General features: G+C 37.6%; 1 protein-coding gene across 1 annotated transcript in view; it reads right to left on the reverse strand.

The window, feature by feature from the left end:
* Nucleotides 1-16,844, reverse strand: part of pstpip2 (proline-serine-threonine phosphatase interacting protein 2) — a 175,388-nt gene extending 158,544 nt beyond the window's left edge. Inside the window, exon 1 of the mRNA XM_039750611.1 lies at nucleotides 16,625-16,844. Coding sequence (XP_039606545.1) covers nucleotides 16,625-16,657 — 33 coding nt within the window. The 5' untranslated portion in view covers nucleotides 16,658-16,844. The remainder of the gene's footprint in view (nucleotides 1-16,624) is intronic.
* Nucleotides 16,845-21,468: the final 4,624 nt, after the last annotated feature.

Here is a 21,468-nt window from a genome sequence, read left to right on the forward strand (position 1 = left end):
GGTTTTATACCGTGCCTGTGGGCCTACGGGCCTTCTGAGTGTGTGAAACAGCTCTAAGAAAACAGTGCTGATTTAAGTACTGTACCGTACACTTAAGGCATACAGAAGAAGAAATTAAGAACCTTTAAGTATGAAAAGAAGAAGTAAAGAACTTTTAAGTACAGAAATAGCTAAAGTTTCTCAAGAAAAGCTAAGTTTAGAGAAAATACATTTTAAGTACAGAAATAGCTAAAGTTTCTCAAGAAAAGCTAAGTTTAGAGAAGATACATTTTTCCTTTTTTGCCTTTTATTCTACATGTGTAACTGCTTTTTCTTTTATTCTTGTGTGGATTATCTGTTTTTAACTTTCACTAAATATTTTAAAAATGAACTTTTGGACTGAGAGATTTCTTTCGGCATGCGTTTTACCTGTTCTTGATCTTGCCTTACACTTCGGCAGCTACAATGGGAACTGTTACATGTGCATTATAGAACTAACTATTTTACGTAACACCGAGTAATTATTCATAGTAAAAAAATCAAAGTCAAACGTCATATATTGAAAGAAAACGTATATGCTTTTGCATTTACGTCATTTTTATTAAGTTCAAAATAAGCCTTTTTTTTCGCTACCTGTAAAGCTTGTGCTTCTTCACTTTCTTTAAATTGAATCATATTCTGACCTGGTAAATGAATTGGTAATAATTTAACAGAATGACTTCGACTGTGCATTGGCAATTCCATTAAATGCCACCACTTTCCATTACACTGATGAACCGAGTATCTAAATATGTTTGAACTTCGTCCTGAGATTGTTCTTTGGATACATTCACATGTACTCTTTATGAATATACTTGTAGATGTGCATAATACTCATAACCAATGCACAATACTCAACATTAATATGGCCATCTAATCGTTTGAGCAAATACCGGTTATACAGTACAATCATTGAATTATCGATCATCACAATTTTAACAACTTTCTTTCCATTATTAGTGTGTTGTTCGTGACGATTATCTCTGTGTTGATAATCAGGAAAGTCAACCTTAGCCATATCTGTTAAATTAATGAAAGCTTTAGGAAATTTCTTTAAACACTTTTTTTCTTTTGAGTCCCAACATACTGAACCTTTTAAATGAGGTCATTGAGGCATGTGTTTAATGACTTTGTACCATAATTCAGAATAGGTTTCTCTGTTTGGAATTTTAGCACAGACAAAACGATCTGCATCATCAGGAGGTAATAATTTATTTTACTAAGTAACCAATAAATGCACGTGAGGGTTTTGCAGGTAAATTTAGTGTAAAGTGCAATACTTTTGGACGTATGGATTTCTATCCATTATTGGCTGTAGAATTTCTAATACGTCCGATCGTTTAACTCTTTCAATTCTATTTTCCATTGCTTTTCCATGATCATAACGTTAAAACTTATAAAAGAGCTGAGAGGGCAGAAAATGTGTCTGTCAAAAGCATTCACACAAATGAGGTGAGAGTACTGTGTGCGTGGTCGTATAGGGTTGAGAAGTGGGCATGACTTGAAAAAATCTTAAGGCCAAGTTCTCAACTCACGGGACTTCAAAAAATCTTCCAAAAAGTCGCATCTCATCTTGCAAAAAGGCTTGTCTCATCAGAGATTTTTTTTAAATTATAATAGATATAATTTTATATATATATATATATATATATATATATATATATATATATATTAGTGCTGTGTGTGTGTGTGTGTACAAATAAAGAAATAGGTATACAACAGTCCATTCAGGACTTACTTGGAGTCACTAAACTAAAATTTACATGGAACATTTTACAAAGCAATACAACCAATTGTACTATGCAATAATATAAAATCAAGTACATTATATATTTATTATGAACATAAGTGAATGTAGAGTAAAATGGACAGGAAATTGAATAAAGTCATTTCATGTAATTTTCTCAACCGCTTAATCCAGATCAGGGTTGTGAGGGGCTCTGAAGCCTATCCCAGCTAGCATACAGCGCAAGGCAGGAACAAACTCTGGAGAGGATGCCAGTCCATCACAGGATGAACACACACACACACACACACACTCCAGGGCCAAATTAGTGTCACCAGTTCACCTAACCTGCATGTCTTTGGACAGTGGGTGGGAACTGGAGCACCACTGAGTAATGTGAACAACTTCAATAATATTTAATTTGCAACTAAACACATTTGGTAAAATGTGATAAACAAACTGCAAAGACGGACTGATCGGCACAGGGCTATTGTGCTATGGGTGTGTTTGCTTGTTTCTTTCTTTCTCTTTATCACTCAACTTGAGCTCTGGTACAGCAGACATCCTTGTCAGCTATCATTACTTAGTACATTTCTTTAAATTTGAAAATGTGTTTGTGTGTGCATGTGCTCTCATGTGAGCATACATGTATATTTCAATAAATTATGTATCTCAAAACCTACTCATGCTAGTTTTTGTAAATCAATAGGCCAAGGTCCATGACTAAACAAAGCCAAATGGAAAAATCCTGATTAAATGAAACAATTTCTACACTAGTTATCATTGTCATTCAGGGTGGATGTCCGGAACAACCTCTCCTTCTAAAGTTTTTTATGTTTGCTAGGATGTAGTCATTAAGGAGTTCTAAACAACACAATAAATGATAATTTACAGTCTAAAATTGTAACCTTAATTCGTGAAAAACAATTTTCATTTTCCAATGAAACACACAAACAGACACCATGTTAAATTCAACTTTTCTTAATGTTTTGAACAATCTGAATTTGAACTTAATTTGATAGCAAACTTCTGACTCCATCACCAAACGTCCATGTACAAAATGCAGAAAACATCAACTCTTCAGCTGACTCATCGGCATCCCAAAGCATGCTGATCAAAGCTCTGCAGAAAGTTATGTGTTTAGAAAAAGACTGGAAATGGACTGAGAGATAAACATGGTTTTGAAAGGGAGAGACAAGAGTTGTCATTGAACAGACAGTGGTTGGATACAAAAAAAAATGCATACTAAAAACACAAAATGTCATCCAAAAATTGAATACAAATAACCTTTCCCTGACTTCTAATTACAGAAATACTTAATGGGGGAAAAAGGTTGTGTCTTCAATCCAAAGCAAGGATGTCTGAATTTGCATGTTATCATCTTAAATAAGTAGGACACGATGACATAATGTGTCACGTGACATCCATATTATCTGACTAGCAACAGGCCTAGCAACAATAAACAGAATGACTGCAACCAAGAAGAAGCAGCACAAAATGAAGGCATTCTCAAAAAAAATCCAAAACCAAAATACAGTGATCCCCCACTATATCATGGTTCAGCTATCTCACCCCCAGTATATTGTGGAAAAATTCAATAAGTACATCTTACCTGTAGTGTATTTTGCAGCCAATTCATAACAAAGCATACAGTTTTCAGCAGCCACTACGGTAGACAAAGAGTTTTGCATTAAAGTACCCAGATGACTTCTTACAAGGCCCGTTATTGACTGAAAGGGGAGACTCAGCCGATCAGAGTGGGATTTTCATTCTCTTTGGCTCTGATTGGCTACTGCTAACGTGGTGTAATCTCGCAAGAACAGTGAGCGTGGGTCTCCGATGCATCTCAGCTCTCTGCATATTGCGTAGCTTGTTTGTGGTCAGATTGTTGTGAGCAAACTTTTTGTGGACTTTTCGTTTTGTGTTAAGCCCTACGATGGCTCCCAAGCGCCCTGCATCTTCTAAGATGGGAAGGAAAGCGTTACGCAGACGTCGCTCGCCATTACGGCTTGAATGAATCGACGGTATGCTAAATTATTATTATTACTGTATATTATTATTGTTACTCATATCCTTAGCCCGACATCCACATATCATATGTGTTTACAAAGTGTGTTTTAATAAGTTTACATGTGTTTAAAGTGTGTATTTTAAGGCTTAAACTATAAAAAATGTTTATTTATATGGTCTTTCTATATTGCAGATTTTCACCTATCGCTGATGAGTCTAGAACATAACTTCCGCGATAGGCGGGGAGCACTTTAGTGCTGAGACAACATTACAAATTAATCACAAAAACTTTATTCATTTTAACAACAAAATGTCCATTTAACGCAGAGTAGTCCAGTCAGCAAAGTACTATCAGAATCTTCATTTTTATCTTTGCCATTATTAGTCAACTGATGCCTACAATATACCTCTTGTGATGTATTGGTTTTGTATCATTATTTTTTTTAAATTTCTTACATTTAATGTTATGATACAAATTAGTATTATTTAATTTTTTTTTTTTACTAGAACTTCTCTGGTTTCCTGTGCCATTTGTTTTTGTTTCCTTTCTTGATCGTCTCCATTTTTTTGGGATCCTGTTTCTTTGCAGCAGCCATATTGTTTATAGATGTTTAGCTGTATTCCATTTAGACTGGAGGAGAGAGGTTGGGAACATGCACTGATACATCGCATTGCTGCACCCACCACACGACAAACCACCTCAGGATCCCAAACTTCCAAATTCCAAGCAGGAAGTTTTAAATGAAATGCCCTCACAAGTCAGATTTCCTGCTCAGAAAGCTAAAAGAGCCTCACCAACCCTGACCTTAAAATCCAAGATGGTTGCACCACACAGCAACAGAATGAATAAAGGGAAAGCTGTAATGTTATGCTGTTTATTAGCACTTCTGTCTATTTGTGTTTCATTAAATCATGCACACAGCATCGTCCAACTTCTACCTGTGGACATGTTGGCATGGTGTTTGGATGCACAAACTACTCGCATGATGCATTGCTTTCAGCTTGTTCAGTAGTTCTCTGCATTCCAAAAGAGCAAGAATAACAGGTTTTCCTGGCGACATCTGTATTGATTTTCGAAATGCTTTACTGGAACACTGTCACAACCCAGGTGTGACATCATTCCCCACTCTGACATCTGAATTCAGAGGTAAATAGACTGCAGCATTACCCCTGTCGCAAGTCATATGATGCATCACATAACTGCACTGAATTTATTGAACATGGCAGAGCCCAGGGACTTGCACCCAAGCTTTTGAATAGATTTAAAATTTGCAAAAAATCTTGGTAAAGGAATACCTGTCATCAGTTAAGATCTTTCACTTCTTCACTTTTTGACCCGGGTTTTTGTCAACATTTTGGTTTTACTCGTGAGACTGCTTGCACCTTTCTTGCTCTGACCCATTTTGGATTCCTCTATTTATCCCAGTCCTTTTTTTTTATAATTGTGCTCGTTTGGACTCGCTTTTTCATCTCAGGCAATGATAACACTAAATGCTAAAGACAAGCCATCAATGCAGCATAATTTGTGTAAATTATGTTGACAAATATGTCAAATGTGAGAAATAAGAACATTACATTTCAACAAGTGAAAAAAATGTGTATGCCTGAATATTAGCTCACAAAGTCAGGACTTGTACAGATTAAGTAAACGTCATATATAGCCAAGTATCTTTTCACAAATATTTTCTTTCTCACCAATAAAGCAAGTGGTTTAAAAATGATTTAATGATAGAAAAGGCATGGTTTGCAGAAAAGAAATAAACCCAACCACTTTCAAACTGCAACCAGATACACAAGACAGATTTTAGTGTGGTGCTCAGTCAAGACTGAGATTAAAGAGCGAAGGGGTCCACACAAAACAGAGGCAGGACCTTAGGAAGAAAAGAATAGAGTCTCACAATCCTGACGCTCATCACTGAGCCAAAGCAAAAGTAGGAATACCACTGGGGGTCGCCAGTTCATATATCTTAGTAAGTGCAGCAGGAGTAGTTATTTGGGGGGCTGAAAGATGGTAATAAAATTTTTTACATTTATATAGCGCTTTTCTCACTACTCAAAGCGCTTTTCAAAGTGAATTGATAATGCAACGGCAGCAATTTTTGGTGCTAGTATGCTCACCACACATTTGCTGTTAGGTGGTGAAGTGGTGAGAGAGATAGCCACTTAGAGACAGGGGATGACTAGGCAGCCATGGAGGGCAACTAAGCCTGTACATCGGGGATACATGCTGCTGTTTACAAAGGATGCCCAGGGATCTTTTAAGACCACATAGGGTCAAGACCTTGATTCTACATCTCATCTGAAGGACGGTAACATATTTACAGCACAGTGTCCCATTCACTGCACTGGCGCATTTGGGCTCACATTCAGATCATAGTGGAAGCGCCCCTTTCTGGCCATGCCAACACCTCTTCCAGCAGCAACCCAAGCTTTTCCTAGATGGTCTCCTTTAAGATCCCTGGACTGCCAGAGACCACACAAGTGGAAGTCCTCTGTGTTGTCTGTGTGACCCTAATTTATATTGGGGAGGACAAACTACCTGTGGGTTGGCTGCCCCCCATAGAGGAAAGCTGGGGTTTGGGATGGTATGGGGTACCTGTGGCTGTTACAGGGAGTTCCAGAAGGCTGAGCATCCTTTGAGTATTGTGCACTCCAGAAGTGGTTTTGGCCAGAAATGGTTCTGCGCTGTGGCTGAAAAGCTTCTTCCAGTGTGTCAGCAGGTGACATTAAAGTCGGGAGCTGAGAGGTTGGTCTAACTGAGGTTAGACATTTAAAGAAAAAGCAATGGAAGATGACAAAAGCTGGTCAGCCACCCCACCTGTCAGATAGGAAAAGTATTTATAATAAAATAATAAAGTTACAGCAAGATAGTGCCAGCTAGCAAAAATAGAGCTCACTGGTGATTTCTCAAAAGACCATTTATGAAACCATCGCTGAGCTCAGAAGTCATCAAACCACCGAATTGTGAAATAAATACATTTAAAGGCAAAACAAAAAATGTTCATATTCCAAAAAAAAGAGAGAAAAAATTAGCACAATCAAAACTAAAATGTACTTTTAGCTAAATGAGAGTCAGCAGGCACCATTACTACAGATTCCTGTATTTCCTTGCTCAGTGTTATCAGTGACCCTACCTAGATAAACAAGGAGCTAACATTGTAAAAGTGACACCCAAGAACAATCAAATTGGTTTGCGTGGTAACTGCTGTAGTACTAGGGTGTTGTACCGTGTTAGCCATTATGAATGAATGAAATGAGAAGTCAAAGAAAATGACACCTTTTATTGGCTAACTAAAAAGATTGCAATAGCCAAGCTTTCAAGGCAACTCAGGCCCTTTCTTCAGATTACATGTTGCCTTAAGAAGAGGTCTGAGTTGCCTCAAAAGCTTGCCTATTGCAATCTTTGTAGTTAGCCAATAATTGGAAACTACTGAAACTGAAATTAGTAGTGAAACGTAGAATGAAAGATTAGAAACTTTTAAAGCCATAAAAATGACTCTCCATCCCTCACTCTGTCTTAGTGCTTAGCTCATGTTTTAATAAAAGTGGAAGTAGGAAAGCTTCAGGTTCACATTCAAATGTTCTAAAGCAAATTAAACAAACTACTATAAAGAACTAAGATACACCTAAAATCTTCATAAAACACAAACATATTTTAAATTCTGCATTGAATTAATCTTCATTATAAATACAAGACATGGACAACTAGCCAGGTACTAAGAGAGAGAAGTGTTGCTAAGATGCAAAAGGCAAAGATCAACTAACTATGACTAGATACAATTTTTAATGGAGTGCTTAAAGAGGTTAGTTAGTACATTTATAAACCGTTGATGGATATTTTTCAGATTAGAAGCTAACAAATGTTGTCCCATTATATAAAAATGTTGATCCAAGTAACTACAGGCTAGTAAGCATAACATGCATTTTGAGTAAATTATTGGAAGCAATTATAACATAAAAGAATAAAAGGATAGGTGTATTAGTAAATATCCAATATGGATTTACAGTAGATGGATGAGATCAGGTATTTCTTGCATGCTAGAACAAAAGCTTATGATTAGAGAAGAGAATATATTATTTATATTGATTTTTACAAATTGTAAACAGTAGGGGGTGCCACCGAGCCCCCAAACCCCAGACACACAAGACCCAACACTACTCTGGGTACAAATAAAGGATTTTTAATCCACACAGCTCAAATAATACAATTAAAATAACCAATAGACAGACTTGATTGTTCTCTCTTTCTCCATTTTCTCTCACCTTCTCTCCTTCAACCAGTTTCACCTGCTGCCTCCCAGTTCTGATTCCCTAAGGAATGGCAGCAGGCTCCTTTTAAGCTGGACCTGGGAGTATTCTGGGGGCATATCATGCCTTGCTGGAAGTACTTCCAGGTCATAGAAAAACCGAAGGGGTTCCCCCCCAGCAGCTCACTCTGTCGTCATCCAAGGACTGCACTTCTGGACTCTAATTCCCAAGCAGCCCAGCAGGTGTCCAAACTGGGACTACTTGTGAGGGACACTGCTACCGAATTATTTTGAGGGGTGAAGTGCTCCTGGCTTCCAGCTCTCATAAGTCCATCCTTTCTTCCAACATTCCAGCCAGGATGAGAATTATAAGGTGTCCCAGCCAGGTAGTGACTGCATGCTGGTCATCCTTCCATTATGGCTTCCTGGCTGAGCAATGAATCCTCCTCTATCCTGCCTGGGTTGCCTATGTGTGTTCCTGGGCACTTACAAAGGTTTTTGATATGATCCTACATGAGAGACTTGTGATCAAACTAAAAGATGTGGGAGATGAAGATGCAGTATGTAGAGAGGTGTGAAATTAGCTTAAACACAGGAAGCAATGAGTTATGATATAAAACATGTTCTGAGTAAGGTGATACTGAAGTACACTGTTCTTTTAAGTATGCATAAATACAAAGATGAAAAGATGGTTAGGTCTGGAGATCATATTAAAAAAATAGAATATGAGATAATCCAGAATCAGCTAGTTACTGTAAGTATTGTAATTGTAAATTATTACACATAGGAAGTAAAAATACCAGAACTGAATACACAATAGGTTGTGTGAAATTACCTTATGAGGCTGATTTAGTAGTCTTAGTGAACTTACCACTATCTACATCAAAAAAGGCTAATGGCATGCTAAATTGTATAGCCCGATGTGTGTTGTACAAGTCAATGGAGGATACCCTTAAATTATATAATACAGTAGTCAAAAGTCATTTGAAGTACTGTGAAAGAGCCCAGAAAAAATGATTATACTAAATATGTTCCCTGAAGTACTAAGCATGAGGAGGATTGATGGAGTTGAACCTTCTTTGGTTTAAGCAAACGGAGTTTAAGGGACGACATGACAGATGTTTTTAAAATGATAAAGGAAGTGAGTATAGTGGATCCCAGCTGTTGCTTTAAATTGAGTTATTCAACAAGAGCACACCGAAACAGATGAAAACTTGTTTAGGGATGATCTCACACAAACAATATTCTTCACACAAAGAACCATGGACACATGGAAAAATTTACCATGCAATGTGGTAGAGAATATGGATAGTGCTAGCAATCTTCAAGACTAGACTTGATGTTAATCTGAAAACAAATTAGGTGAATAGGACTAATGAGCTTTATTGGACTGAATGGCGATTTCTCGTCAAAAATTTTTAACGTTTTTAATGATGCAGATTGACAAATCTGTCTATTGCTTACTGTAGTCTGACACAACTTCTCACCCTAAAGCCAATATGCAGAGCAAATAATCTTTTTCTGTAACTTAAAATTGTTAGGGGTTGGCCATCTGGATCCTCAAGCCCAGGGGTCACAAAATCTAGACCTGGATGGCGCCAGTAGCTGCAGGTTTTCATTCTAACCCTTTTCTTAATTAGTGACCTGTTTTTGCTGCTAAATAACTTATTTTGAATGAATTTTATTTGATTTGCTCTTGAAGACTCAAGCCCCTTAATTGTTTCTTTTTCCTTAATTAGCAGTCAAACAATAATGAGATACAAAATGAGCCAAAACATTGCCAGCAATCTGTGTTGATCATACAATATCTGAAAATAAAGAAAGATGAAGGTCTCTGGAATGTTTAAAACATTTTAACAAAGCTTTTAGAGCTCTTAGAAAAGAGAAAATCAACAATTTCAGAAATATATGCTATTGCACAATGAGGGAAATCAAGAAGCCATGAAATTAAAGAACGGGTTTAATTAACAAGAATCAGCGCCTAATTAAGCAACTGGTTGGAGTGAAATTGGTGGGAGTTTCAGGCCCTTACTTAGGTGGTCTTCTGTTGGCTCTCTCACTTCACATTTCATTTCTGTTTGGGTGCCATTTAAGGAAAGAATTGGAGCAATTCAGAGGAACGATGAAGGAATTCAGGGGAACAACTCTTAAAAAACAAAGTCAGTTAAAATTATTCCAAAAGAGGTTAATTAGCAGAAAAAAACTAGGTCACTAATTAACAAAAGGGTTAGATTGAAAACCTGCAGCTACTGGGGCCCTCCAGGACCGGAGTTGGGGACCCCTGCTCTAGCCCCATTTTTCCTGTCTGCAGCATACCATGTACTCGGACCTTCCAATCTCTTCCCACCAAATCTCTCCACCTAAGACTCTGTTCATCCCTTCCATAAAGAGCTATCATTCTTTTCTACTTATGATGGTCTCTCTACTGTTGGCAATGTACCAAAATTATCATATCCTATATCTCATGACTTCCTTCAAAATACACGTGGACCTCCACCATTTTGCAGATTTCCTCAGGTGTTTTTCTTTCTCTTGAACAGCAGCCACTACTGCATATGCATTCCTGTTGTCATGAGGAGCTTCTCCTTGTTCCTTCTGATAGCCCCAGTTTCAGACCCATAGTCTGACCAACACTGGTCAAACTACTGTCTTATACAATTTACACTTAAGTTTCCTTGACAATTTTCACTCACTTATCATTCTTTGCATTTCTTTCCATTTTATCCATAGTACTCTATCCCCATCCTTTATTGCTCTTTCACAACAACCTTTTGCTTTGTACATGGAGCCCTAATATTGACGTGGTTCACTTGTGTCAGTCCTTCATTTCTTCTGTCTGCAACTCTTCTTCGTTCGTCCCATCCTTTACTGCACACCAGATATTCTGCCTTTCAGACATTTCATCTCAGTCCATTGTGTTTTAGGACTTCCTGCCAAATTTCATACTCTTCTCTGTACTTCACCTTCTAAATCGGCCACTATGGCTAAATCATCAGCAACGAGGAGACCCAACAACTCTTCACTTCTGGTGTGTTTTCTTTGTATGTCAATTACCAATATGAAATGGTAATGCCGGAGTGCTGACCGTAATGTAAACCTATGGTTATTTCAAAACTTTCCATTTTGAGGCTTGAGTTTATGAAGAAATAAGAAACATTTAAAATTAAAGATGTACAAATCCATCCAATTGTGGTTTGAATTGACAGCTTGTGATCTTAATAACCAATCAATTGTCTGGAGTACACATACAAGTCAAAAGTATATGGTGTTATTATACTGGGCCACAATGCACTGAGTTAAGCTGACAAATGTCAGACAGTAATATAGAAACTGAGAGAAATAATAAAGGCCAGACACAATTGAGACAGCAGAAAGACCACCTACTGTATACTAAAGTAACAGATCTTTACAACACACATGGGCAGAAGAGCATCTCTGAATACACAATACAATGAAACTGATGCATATAAAAGCAGAGCACCATTCCAGGTTCCACCCTGTCAGCTAAGAAAAGGAAGGGGAGACTACAGTGGCCATGGGACCGCCAATAATTACTGACTGACATTTGGAAAAATCTTACCCAGCCTAATCAATTTCACTTACTGCTATGACATTCAGAGATTTGGTGTAAACGGCATGAATCCAGGGATCCACCCTGACTTAAGTCTGCAGTACAGACTTATGTTTTCTTGGTACACATTAGGCCTCTTTATATAAATTGAGCATTACAGCATATCTAAGCTTTCTCGCTCGCTATATGCGTTCCTTTAGGACCACTGTCAAATAAATGCTTCAAACAAGGTAATGCCATACCACCCAGAAATCATCATCTCAAGCTGGTTCTATGACCATGACAGGGATTTCAACTTGTCGTAAACAGTCCCCAGATCTCAATCTAGTATGTTACCTTTGGAATGCGCCATTTGCAGTATAAATGAATGGCCAAAACATCTACAGGAACTACCATGGACTAAAATGTGTAAGGAATGTTGTGAGCATCTTGTTGAATCTGTTCCTTGATGAAATGATACCCAGTAGTGGATGGGTGAACCTAACAAAGCGTTCACTGAGTATATGTCAGAGTCAAATGAATTTTTGCCATGCATCCACTTCCATAAGAAGTGCTAGACAACAGAGCTGAGCCATGAAATGTCCCCATCTTGGGTCACCTGATCTATCTATCTATTGTTTTAGTTCTTGGAGGTATACCGGTTCATACTGAAAAACGTTTTTTATTTTTGTTATGATATGGATTTTTCTTATATCGCAATACCGGTTTAAATAGCCTAAACAACGTTTGAAACGTGGTGCTGTGGGAAACTGTTTAAGGTGGGACTTTTTTCACTGCTACACCGCTAAACACGCATGCAACGGAGTACTGTACATGCATTAGTGGCGGTATTGAGTGGTGAAAACGGACAGAGAACATTCCAAAACTGAAGCTGTAGCAGACGATAAAGTTGAACATGATGACACAGAAGAACTTTTGCCGAATAAAGCAGCCGCATCTGTTGTCTGGAGATTTTGGTTTTAAAAGGTTGGATGTGGACCAAACAACTATTTACTGCAAATGCTGTCAAGCTAAAGTTGTCGCCGGAGGCAGCAACACGAGCAATTTGCTACGCCACCTTAGCTGCAAACATGCTTTGGTGTACCATGAATGTATGGAACCAAGATTGGCACCCTCCACATCCTCAGGTAAAACTGAAAAAGCTAGAGGACACTCAAGTCAGACGTTACTTGTAGACACATTTGCTAGAGGATTGCCTGCGACAAAAAAAGCAAGCGGTGGATCGAGACAACCAATGTCATTACAATCCATATAGCTAATGAGATTGTTAACATTAACAGAAAGTGTAGTTGGTTTACAAAAATATTTACTATTTATTCCTTTTCTAAGACATGTTCAGTGCAATACAACTTTTGACAAGCACCTCTGAATATTATACTAAGTCTAAATGCCTTTTTGGATGGTTGAAAATATGTTGTCAAAATTATAGTTTAAGTTGTTTGCAAAATGTGTTCAATAAAATGGTTCTATATTTTGACTGCAACTGTAATGCAATGTGATTCCTTCTCTTCATTATTGCATCACTTTATGGGGCCATACAAACCTGTATTAATACTTGTGGGCACATTCAAATGTTTTTTTGTACAACGTACAGTTCCCATGACAGTGAAATAGGTTATTCTTAGCACGTCTACAGCAGTAAGTGCAGTGGAAAATGTGGTTAACATCCATTCATGCATGGGGGAACAAAATACCGTTAAACACCGTGAAACTGGTATAATTTTGAAAAATACAGTGATATAGAATTTTGATTGTATATACCGCCCAGCCCTACCTTGTTTAGATGATAGCCTTCTGCAATCTGTCTAGAGTGAAGCATATTTAACTGTATTTCACTTTTTATCAAACCTATAACAATAGTGTGTTAATGAAAAGTTGAGATTTATTGAAATAACATTTTCCAAGCTGTCCAATCCACTTTGAGTCACAGATGTTCAAACTGAGGACCGGCCCAGGATGGGTTGCAGTCCACCACAAAGCACACACACGTACACTCAGTTTAGAGTCACCAGTTAATCTAACACACACATCTTTAGGATATGGGAGAAAAAAAAAAAGAGCACCCAGACAAACACCCACCTAGACATGAAGAGAACATACACAAGTCCACACAGACAATGACCAGGCAGGTATCTGAAATGAGTTTCCTGTAAAAGTGCTGCAGCAGTTTGCCACCATGCCCGGTTCCAAACCAGCAAACACCACATTAACAATGACAGTACAGAATGTTACATGTCAGAGCAAAAACCAACTCTGCTTTCAAACTTTTGCCGAGCTTCTTCTCACGTGGACACACTCATTATTGCAATGGCTTCCTTCAAAGTTCTTGGTAATGAGTAGCTCTTATATGGCTTATCCTTCTTTAAATAAACAGGTTTGACAGTACCTCTGCCTGACAGAGCGGCTACAGAATGTCTTAGGCCTCCTGTTTTTTTTTTGTTAAAGTATTGAGTATTAATGTTTTCATATTGGATTTTCTGATTAATAACTTCAAGAGACTTCTGTCAAAGTGTAATCAAGATTCTGTGCATCATTTTTGCACCGCCCTGCTCAGGATAAAGCAGGTTTAGAAAATGGAGGGATGTGTCATTTTAATGAGTTATAAATATAACAAATATTTTAAAAGTATCCCAATTACATACAGCGTCATAATGATGACATAGAGATGAAGTTTTACTACTTTTGTTATTCTAGGCTATATCTTTAACACCAAATACTAAAGACTATGCTTTAATAAAGTTATTTCATTCATTTATTGATTCAATCTAAAAACAATGAAGGTGATTTATCCATTCATCTATTCATTCTTCAGAACAGTAATATACTGTACATTCATTATTGTTCAGGACAACAAAGTGGATTCATTGAATAGTCTTTATTGTCTGGGCAATGTTATAAAGTAGTATTGTCACATATACAGAGTACAGTGAAATTCTTACTTGTATGTCTGACCAACATGCAACATGTTACCACTCTCTGACGCCATGGTAAACAAAACTGTATCATATTAAAGTACTTCAGCTTAATTAATAGAAAACACAAATTTGCTTGCCTGTTGCTATGTTTCCATATCAATTGAAGAAAGCAAATGTAAATACAAGTACATTAGATTAGAGATTCAATGGAAGGCGAGAGTGGGAAAGATACAAGCTTACTATGATTAATGAATGAATGAATTATTATTCAGGCCAATAATTTCATTCATTTGTTCATTTTTCTTTATCTTTTTCATTTATTCATTCATTCATCATTTTTTACTGTTTGGGACCGTTAAGATAAATACATTCATTCATTCATTTATTATTGTTTGGGACCATAAAGTTAATACATTAATGAATAGTAATTTGAGACAATAGATTTCATTATTTGATTAATTCATTTTGTTTTTTTATTATTGTTAGGAGCAATAAAGTTATTATTAAGTTGATTATCTTTATTGTTCAGAGCAATAAACTTTGTTCATTCTTTCCCTCTTGTTTAGGGGTAATAAAGTCAATTGATTAATTAAGTATTTCAAACCAAGGTTCCCAGGGCTCTTAAGGGTCAGTTAGAAAGCTTGTCCCACATCTTACAATAAGGTGCTGAGGTCACAGACAAATATCTGGTATAGGTCTATATACTATTTATATATATATATATATATGTATACAGTATATGACATTATGATGATCACTACAATGGATTCTGCACTGTGAAAGATAAAGGGTACAAACCCTGCATTGGAACAAGTAGTGTCAAAAAGCGGATGGCTTATCCTGGGCAATAGATGTACAGTTCCACACTTGCGGTGACGATGTTGTTCGGGGTGACTGAATCGATCGAATCGATAAAGAAACATAAGAAATACATTTACGTTCCCAAAAAGTTGAATTGCAAAAAAGAAGCAATTCTTTCATTTTGAACAAGGTTAAACTTTAAGAAAAATGAAACTGTAAAATTGTAAAATGTTATTTATGAACTGTATACATTCACTAGCGGAAGTTCAGTGATACAAGCAGCAGTGCGCACTTGAAGACGACCTGAATGAAAGGCCAATGCACATTTTATACAAAGCCTTTTGAAGCGATTTCATTAAGTGAAATGAATGACTGGAATGACTTTCATAATAATTGTTATCATAAAGCAATTGAATTCATTGCACCATTAGGGGAAGCACGCATTTCATTGTGGGATCCACGGATTGCGTAATCGAGCGTGCTCTCATTTGTTTCTTTTGCACGTTAGCCGTTATTTCGGAGCTCATCCAAATTGCACCGCCCGTGAGACAAGACCCATCCATCCCTGGACGGGACGACAATCACATTTCTGTCTGGTCCTTTTCCGCTATAAAGGCTTAATAAAAATCATAATAAGACCACACATTTTGACACATAACAGTTTATGTTAGCACATTTGTTAAAAATGACGGAGGCACACTGACCGCATCAAAAGCTCCGATGATCCAATATTCATGTTATCGTACAATCAAAATAGTCAATGCATTTGTTTAATGCACCTATTTTATAAAATATTTCTTACTGTTATAAATAACAATTTAGAAACCTTTAATTGTTACATTTGTTGTGTCACGTAATCCAATAAGAACATCGAATGGAATTCTGCCAAATTCTAATCATGAGTGAGAAAAGGTAACTTAACGCTGTGAATAGTATGAAAAAAAATCCTTGCTGGCAAGCGTTTCACAGACACGCGGAAAGCGACAACTAACCTGTTAATACGAGAAGATCTGCTGATGAGCTCAACTTTAAGCAGCCAGTGTGTCAAGTACCGCAAACCGGCTAGCTCGCTCCTCTGTCACCTCACCTGAAGCCCATCGAAAGCTGCCCGATTGAATTAGGCAGACAGGAACGAACAGCAAGGAGAACAAAAAAAAGTTTAATGCAGAGCTTGACAGGTCCGAAGACAGAAAAAGACGGCAGCCGAGGCTTGTCGGGACACGAGCTGAATGAAGAGCCAGAGCAAAACTCAAGCCAGAAACTAAAATGCTGCGGTTATGTACATTTGCTTCCAGTAATCGATTATTCAATGCTATAAAACAATTTATTTACTTACCCAAAAGTTGTCCTTAAAATGGGTTTCTTTCATGGCAGCAAAAGGTATTTAACAGAAACGATCAGAGCTTTCTTTCTTTTCACTCTGCGCGTTTGATTTGCTTAAAGTACAGTCCACACGTTCACTTAACAGCTTACAGCTTGACTCGACGTGAATATTTTTTTTCCTAAAGCTGAAATAATCTCACCTCCTCTCTACTAGTTCCTCAATCCCGTACGCTACTGGGTCCTAAAGCCTTCCAAGTATACGTGTGTCCCGCAGGCTTTGGAATAGTAGAACATGTGAACAATAATGACGAGAACTATGGAGGAATATTTCGGACAGAATTAAATAAACATACGCAAATAAATAAAAGTATGAATGCCTTTTTTGTCACTATACACATGTACAATGAGATTAAAAGCAGCTCCTCCAGTGCAGACATATATGTAGAACACAACAAATAAATAAAAAAATGGTGCAAAAAGTTGCAAAAAAAAGTACTGTAAAATGTGTCAATAAATTTGAGTATAACTAATTAAATGTAAATAAAATTCTTGCCCACTTCTTTATGTACTTATTTTTTCATTTATTTCACTGGTACCTCACGTAATAATAAATATGCCCAAAAATGAAAACTGTCGTTTTGACTCGGCGCAGTTGAGAGAGTGGGCTCTAGCATGTATTATTTTTTGATTGGTGAGTCGTCCACGGAGCGGACGCATGCGCTTTGCTTGATTTGGGAATCCTGCACGGTTGTGACCGTGTAATAAAACGTTACCCAGAATTAATGTGCAAAACAGCTACTTTAATTCAAGAAACTCCAAATGGTGAATTTACAATTGGGGTGTCTCTTGTAAACGAGACTCTTAATAATCGCAGGTTTGCAGCCTCTTCAGCAACCATTAGCCAATCAATAAACAAGACTCTCCAGAACCCGTCCCTCAGCTGTGACGAGTGACAAGTGACAGTTTTCATTTTAGGGCTTTTTCATGTTGCATGCAGAGTCACTGAAATACATTAAGAAATAAGCAAAAAAAACACGTATTTTGTGAAACATTTAATTATTGATTGTCACATTTCACAGTACTTATATGTATTTATTTTATGTTGTCCAAAATATTCCTCAAGAGGGAAATAGCCATTTGCTGATCAATCTCTATTCATCTAGTTCCTGCAAAACAGCATCTAAGTTTAAAGGAAGCCAAGCTACTGCTGTACAGTACACCACTATTGTAATTCTGTTGTAATTCTGAGTGTCTGGACATTTCCTTTCTTTCTGCATATTATTTCTGCATAAATCATTTTTAATATATATAATAAAAACATTTCATGCCTTGTTCTGTCACCATTTTAGGATCCCAGGGGCCATGTTAGTGTTTTGACTATGGAAAAAAAAAAGGGTTATTAATAAAACAAACACAAACATCTGAAAACACCTGCCAGTTACTGCTGGACTCCCAACTACAGGAGAAAACAACCAAAACAGGTATCAAAGACTATTTAAAACTGGATTCAGATCTGCTTATTAACATCAAAAGCCAAACAGCAGAATTGTCTGATCGTATTGTGGACTTGAATCAATGTGTACTGACAAGAAAATGACTTTGGCCCACTCCAGCGCACTGTCTTCATTAGCTCTCTTTCTCTCTAGCGGTGGTGTTTCTGCCTTAAAAGCCAGTGGGGACAGCCCCACCAGATGTTGTGCAAAATACAGTGGATTTGGAAAGTACTCAGATCCTTTCGTTTTGTGAATACTTTATTGTGCTGTAGATTTATTAAAATTTCAGTAAATTTGCTATTTTTGTATATCAGTCTAAACTCAATAACCCATAACGACAAAGTAAAAACATGTTTTCAGAAAGGTTTGCAAATTTATTAAAAATCAAAATCAGAAATCTTTTATTCATACAAGTATTTCGCCCCCTTGCTGTGGCACTCCAGATTGTGGTTAGGTGTATCCTGTCTGCTTTGATTCTACTTGAGATGTGTCTAGAACTTGATTGGAGTTCACCTGTGGCAAAAACAATTGATTGGACATCGTATAAAAAGACACACACCTGTGTTTATAAGGTCACACAGCTCACAATGCATGTGAAGACAAAACACAGGCCTTAAGGTCCAAGGAACTCTCCAGCACAATGACCTCAATAATTGTGAAATGGCAGAAATTTGCAGCCACCAGGACACTTTCTAGAGTTGGCTACCTGGCCGAACCAAGTAACTGAACAAGAAGGGTCTTGGTCAAGGAGGTGACCAACAACCTAATTTTAAACCCTAATAAAAAATTCAGTTGTCCTCTGCTGAGTTGGGAGAACCTGTCAGAAGGACGTTGAACTGCTTGATAAAATCCACTCTTGAGTAAATGCACATTTAAGGGATTCTGGGAGCTTGGAGATATAGATTCTCTGGTCTAATTAGCCCAAAACTGAACTGTTTGGGCAGAACTCCAAGCACTGCTCATCACCTGCCTAATACCATCCTCACAGTGAAGCATGGTAGTGGTTCTTAGCAGCAAGGACAGAGAGACTGGTCAGAATTAAGGGAAGGATGAATACAGCTAAATACAGAGAGGTGATAGATAGATAGATAGATAGATAGATACTTTATTAATCCCAAGGGGAAATTCACATACTCCAGCAGCAGCATACTGATAAAGAACAATCCTTCTATATAAAAGCAGTTGGGATTGTCCTTCCGTCCCGTGAGTGCTACGCAGGCGCGGAGTTTCACACACGCCCGTCCATTTTGCAATGCATGATGAGATTTGTAGTTTCGTTTTTCCAGGTAAAAGATGATTTTCTACTCCAGACTGTGCGATATCTTCTTCTTCTTTCTTACTATATAAAAGCGGTCGGGATTGTCCTTCCATCCCGTGAGTGGAAAGCGAGCGGTATTCCGCTTATCACAGACTTACTACTTGCAGTTTGCGGTACGAAGCGACATGATGTGAGCAGAGTTCTGGTGCTCCCATCGTTCCCTTGCTTTTGTGCGCGATGCGCTGGAAAAATAGACAAAATTATGTCTCTGGAAATAATTAATGTTGATGGAGTACAAATGCCTCACCGCGTAGTAAATATCAGGGGGGTTCAAAAGGGCGACCTCAATATAGAAAAAAAGTTTAAATTTCATCACAAAAATAACAGAAACTACAAGTATTAAGGTAATACCGCTCAAATGCAATATAACCAAATTAATGAGTTTGTATAAAATATCAAATTGATCTACATATTGAATTGCCTTAAGAAGTGGTCAACTTAAAAGTCGGTCGCCTTAAAAGGCAGGTCAGCCTAGTATTAAATTAAAGAGTGATAACAATGAAGGTATAAAAGACAGACAATAACTTTGTATACTGTTAACGTTTACCCCCCCAGATAGAATTGAAGAGTCGCATAGTGTGGGGGAGGAACGATCGCCTCAGTCAGTCAGTGGAGCAGGACTTTGACAGCAGTTTGTTGCTGAAGCTGCTCCCCTGTCTGCAGATAATACTGTAATTAACGATAACTTGCTCCAGAGTACACTCAACCTCAGACTGGGATCAGAGTTCATCTTTCAGCACGTCAATGACCTGAGGCATATGGCTAAGACAACAATGGAGTGGCTTTAGAACAAGTCTGATTGTCTGTGAGTGGCTCAGCCAAAGCCCTGACTTAAACCTCATAGAACATCCATAGAGAGATCTGAAGATGGCAGTTTGCTGACGCTTTCCATCCAGTCTAGTAGGGCTTGAGAGGATCTTCCAGGAACGCTGGAATAAACTGCCTAAATCCAGGTGTGAAAAACTTGCAGAGGCTTACTCAAGAAGACTTGAAGCTGTAATCATTTCCATAGGGGTTTCTATTATTATTGCTGAATTAAGGTTCAACTTGTATTGTTAGGCAATTTTTCTATTGCAATTTTATATCATATGCTTTTAGGATATAGCGGGTTGGATAATTGATGGATGCTTTGTAATAAGTTATCTGGAAAAATATTGCTTCTTGTAGTATGTGGAATCATCTTTGTGCCAGGTGCTGCAGCTGAGGGACTGGACCAACTGGCCCTTTAGTGTTCGATATATTTAGTCAGTCAGTCAGCTATTTCATAACCTGCTTAGTCCTGAATAGGGTCGCGGGGGATGTCGGAGTCTGTCCCAGCTAGCATAGGGTGCAAGGCAGGAATAAACCCCGGAGAACGCACCAGTCCATTGAAAGGCACCCTAAATTTAACTGGTAAAGAACACTTTGGAAGTGGTACTGATTGTAGTTCAGGAATTCATGATATTATATATGGTGTACTACAAAGATCTTTTCTGTGTCCACTGTTATTTTCAGTCTGTATGCTTCCATTAGGTATGTGAACTACCAAAGCCACACAGACAACACAGAGCTTTATTTATCTATAGCACGTGATGACATTGACGTTTTGTACTCTCTGATCCAATGTCTGTCTTGTATTTCTGAACAGATAAGTAGTCATTTTTTCCAATTAAAAAAAGAAAAACGGAAACCTTAGTTATTAATAAAAGTGGAAATAGTGACGGTATTAGAAATAAACCTGACACATTAGCATTTAAGCTCAAGGCAGAAGTGAAGAATTTAAGCATAATCTTGGACTCTGACCTAAACCTTATATCACATATTAACCATAGTACTAGAGTGGTATTTTTCAATTTAAGGAACATTGTTAAAGCTAGACCTCTTATAACACTGGAAGATGCTGAGAAATTAATTCAGGCTTTTGTTTTCAGTCAACTAGATTACTGTAATGCACTCCTAAATCGACTACCTAAGAAAGAAATAAATCAGTTGAAGTTACTTCAGAATTCAGCAGCAAGGATCTTAACCAGAAAATGAAAATCTGATCACATCTCGCCAGTCTTAGCA

This window comes from Polypterus senegalus, chromosome 4 (assembly GCF_016835505.1).
Source record: "Polypterus senegalus isolate Bchr_013 chromosome 4, ASM1683550v1, whole genome shotgun sequence".
Lineage (NCBI taxonomy): Eukaryota > Metazoa > Chordata > Cladistia > Polypteriformes > Polypteridae > Polypterus > Polypterus senegalus.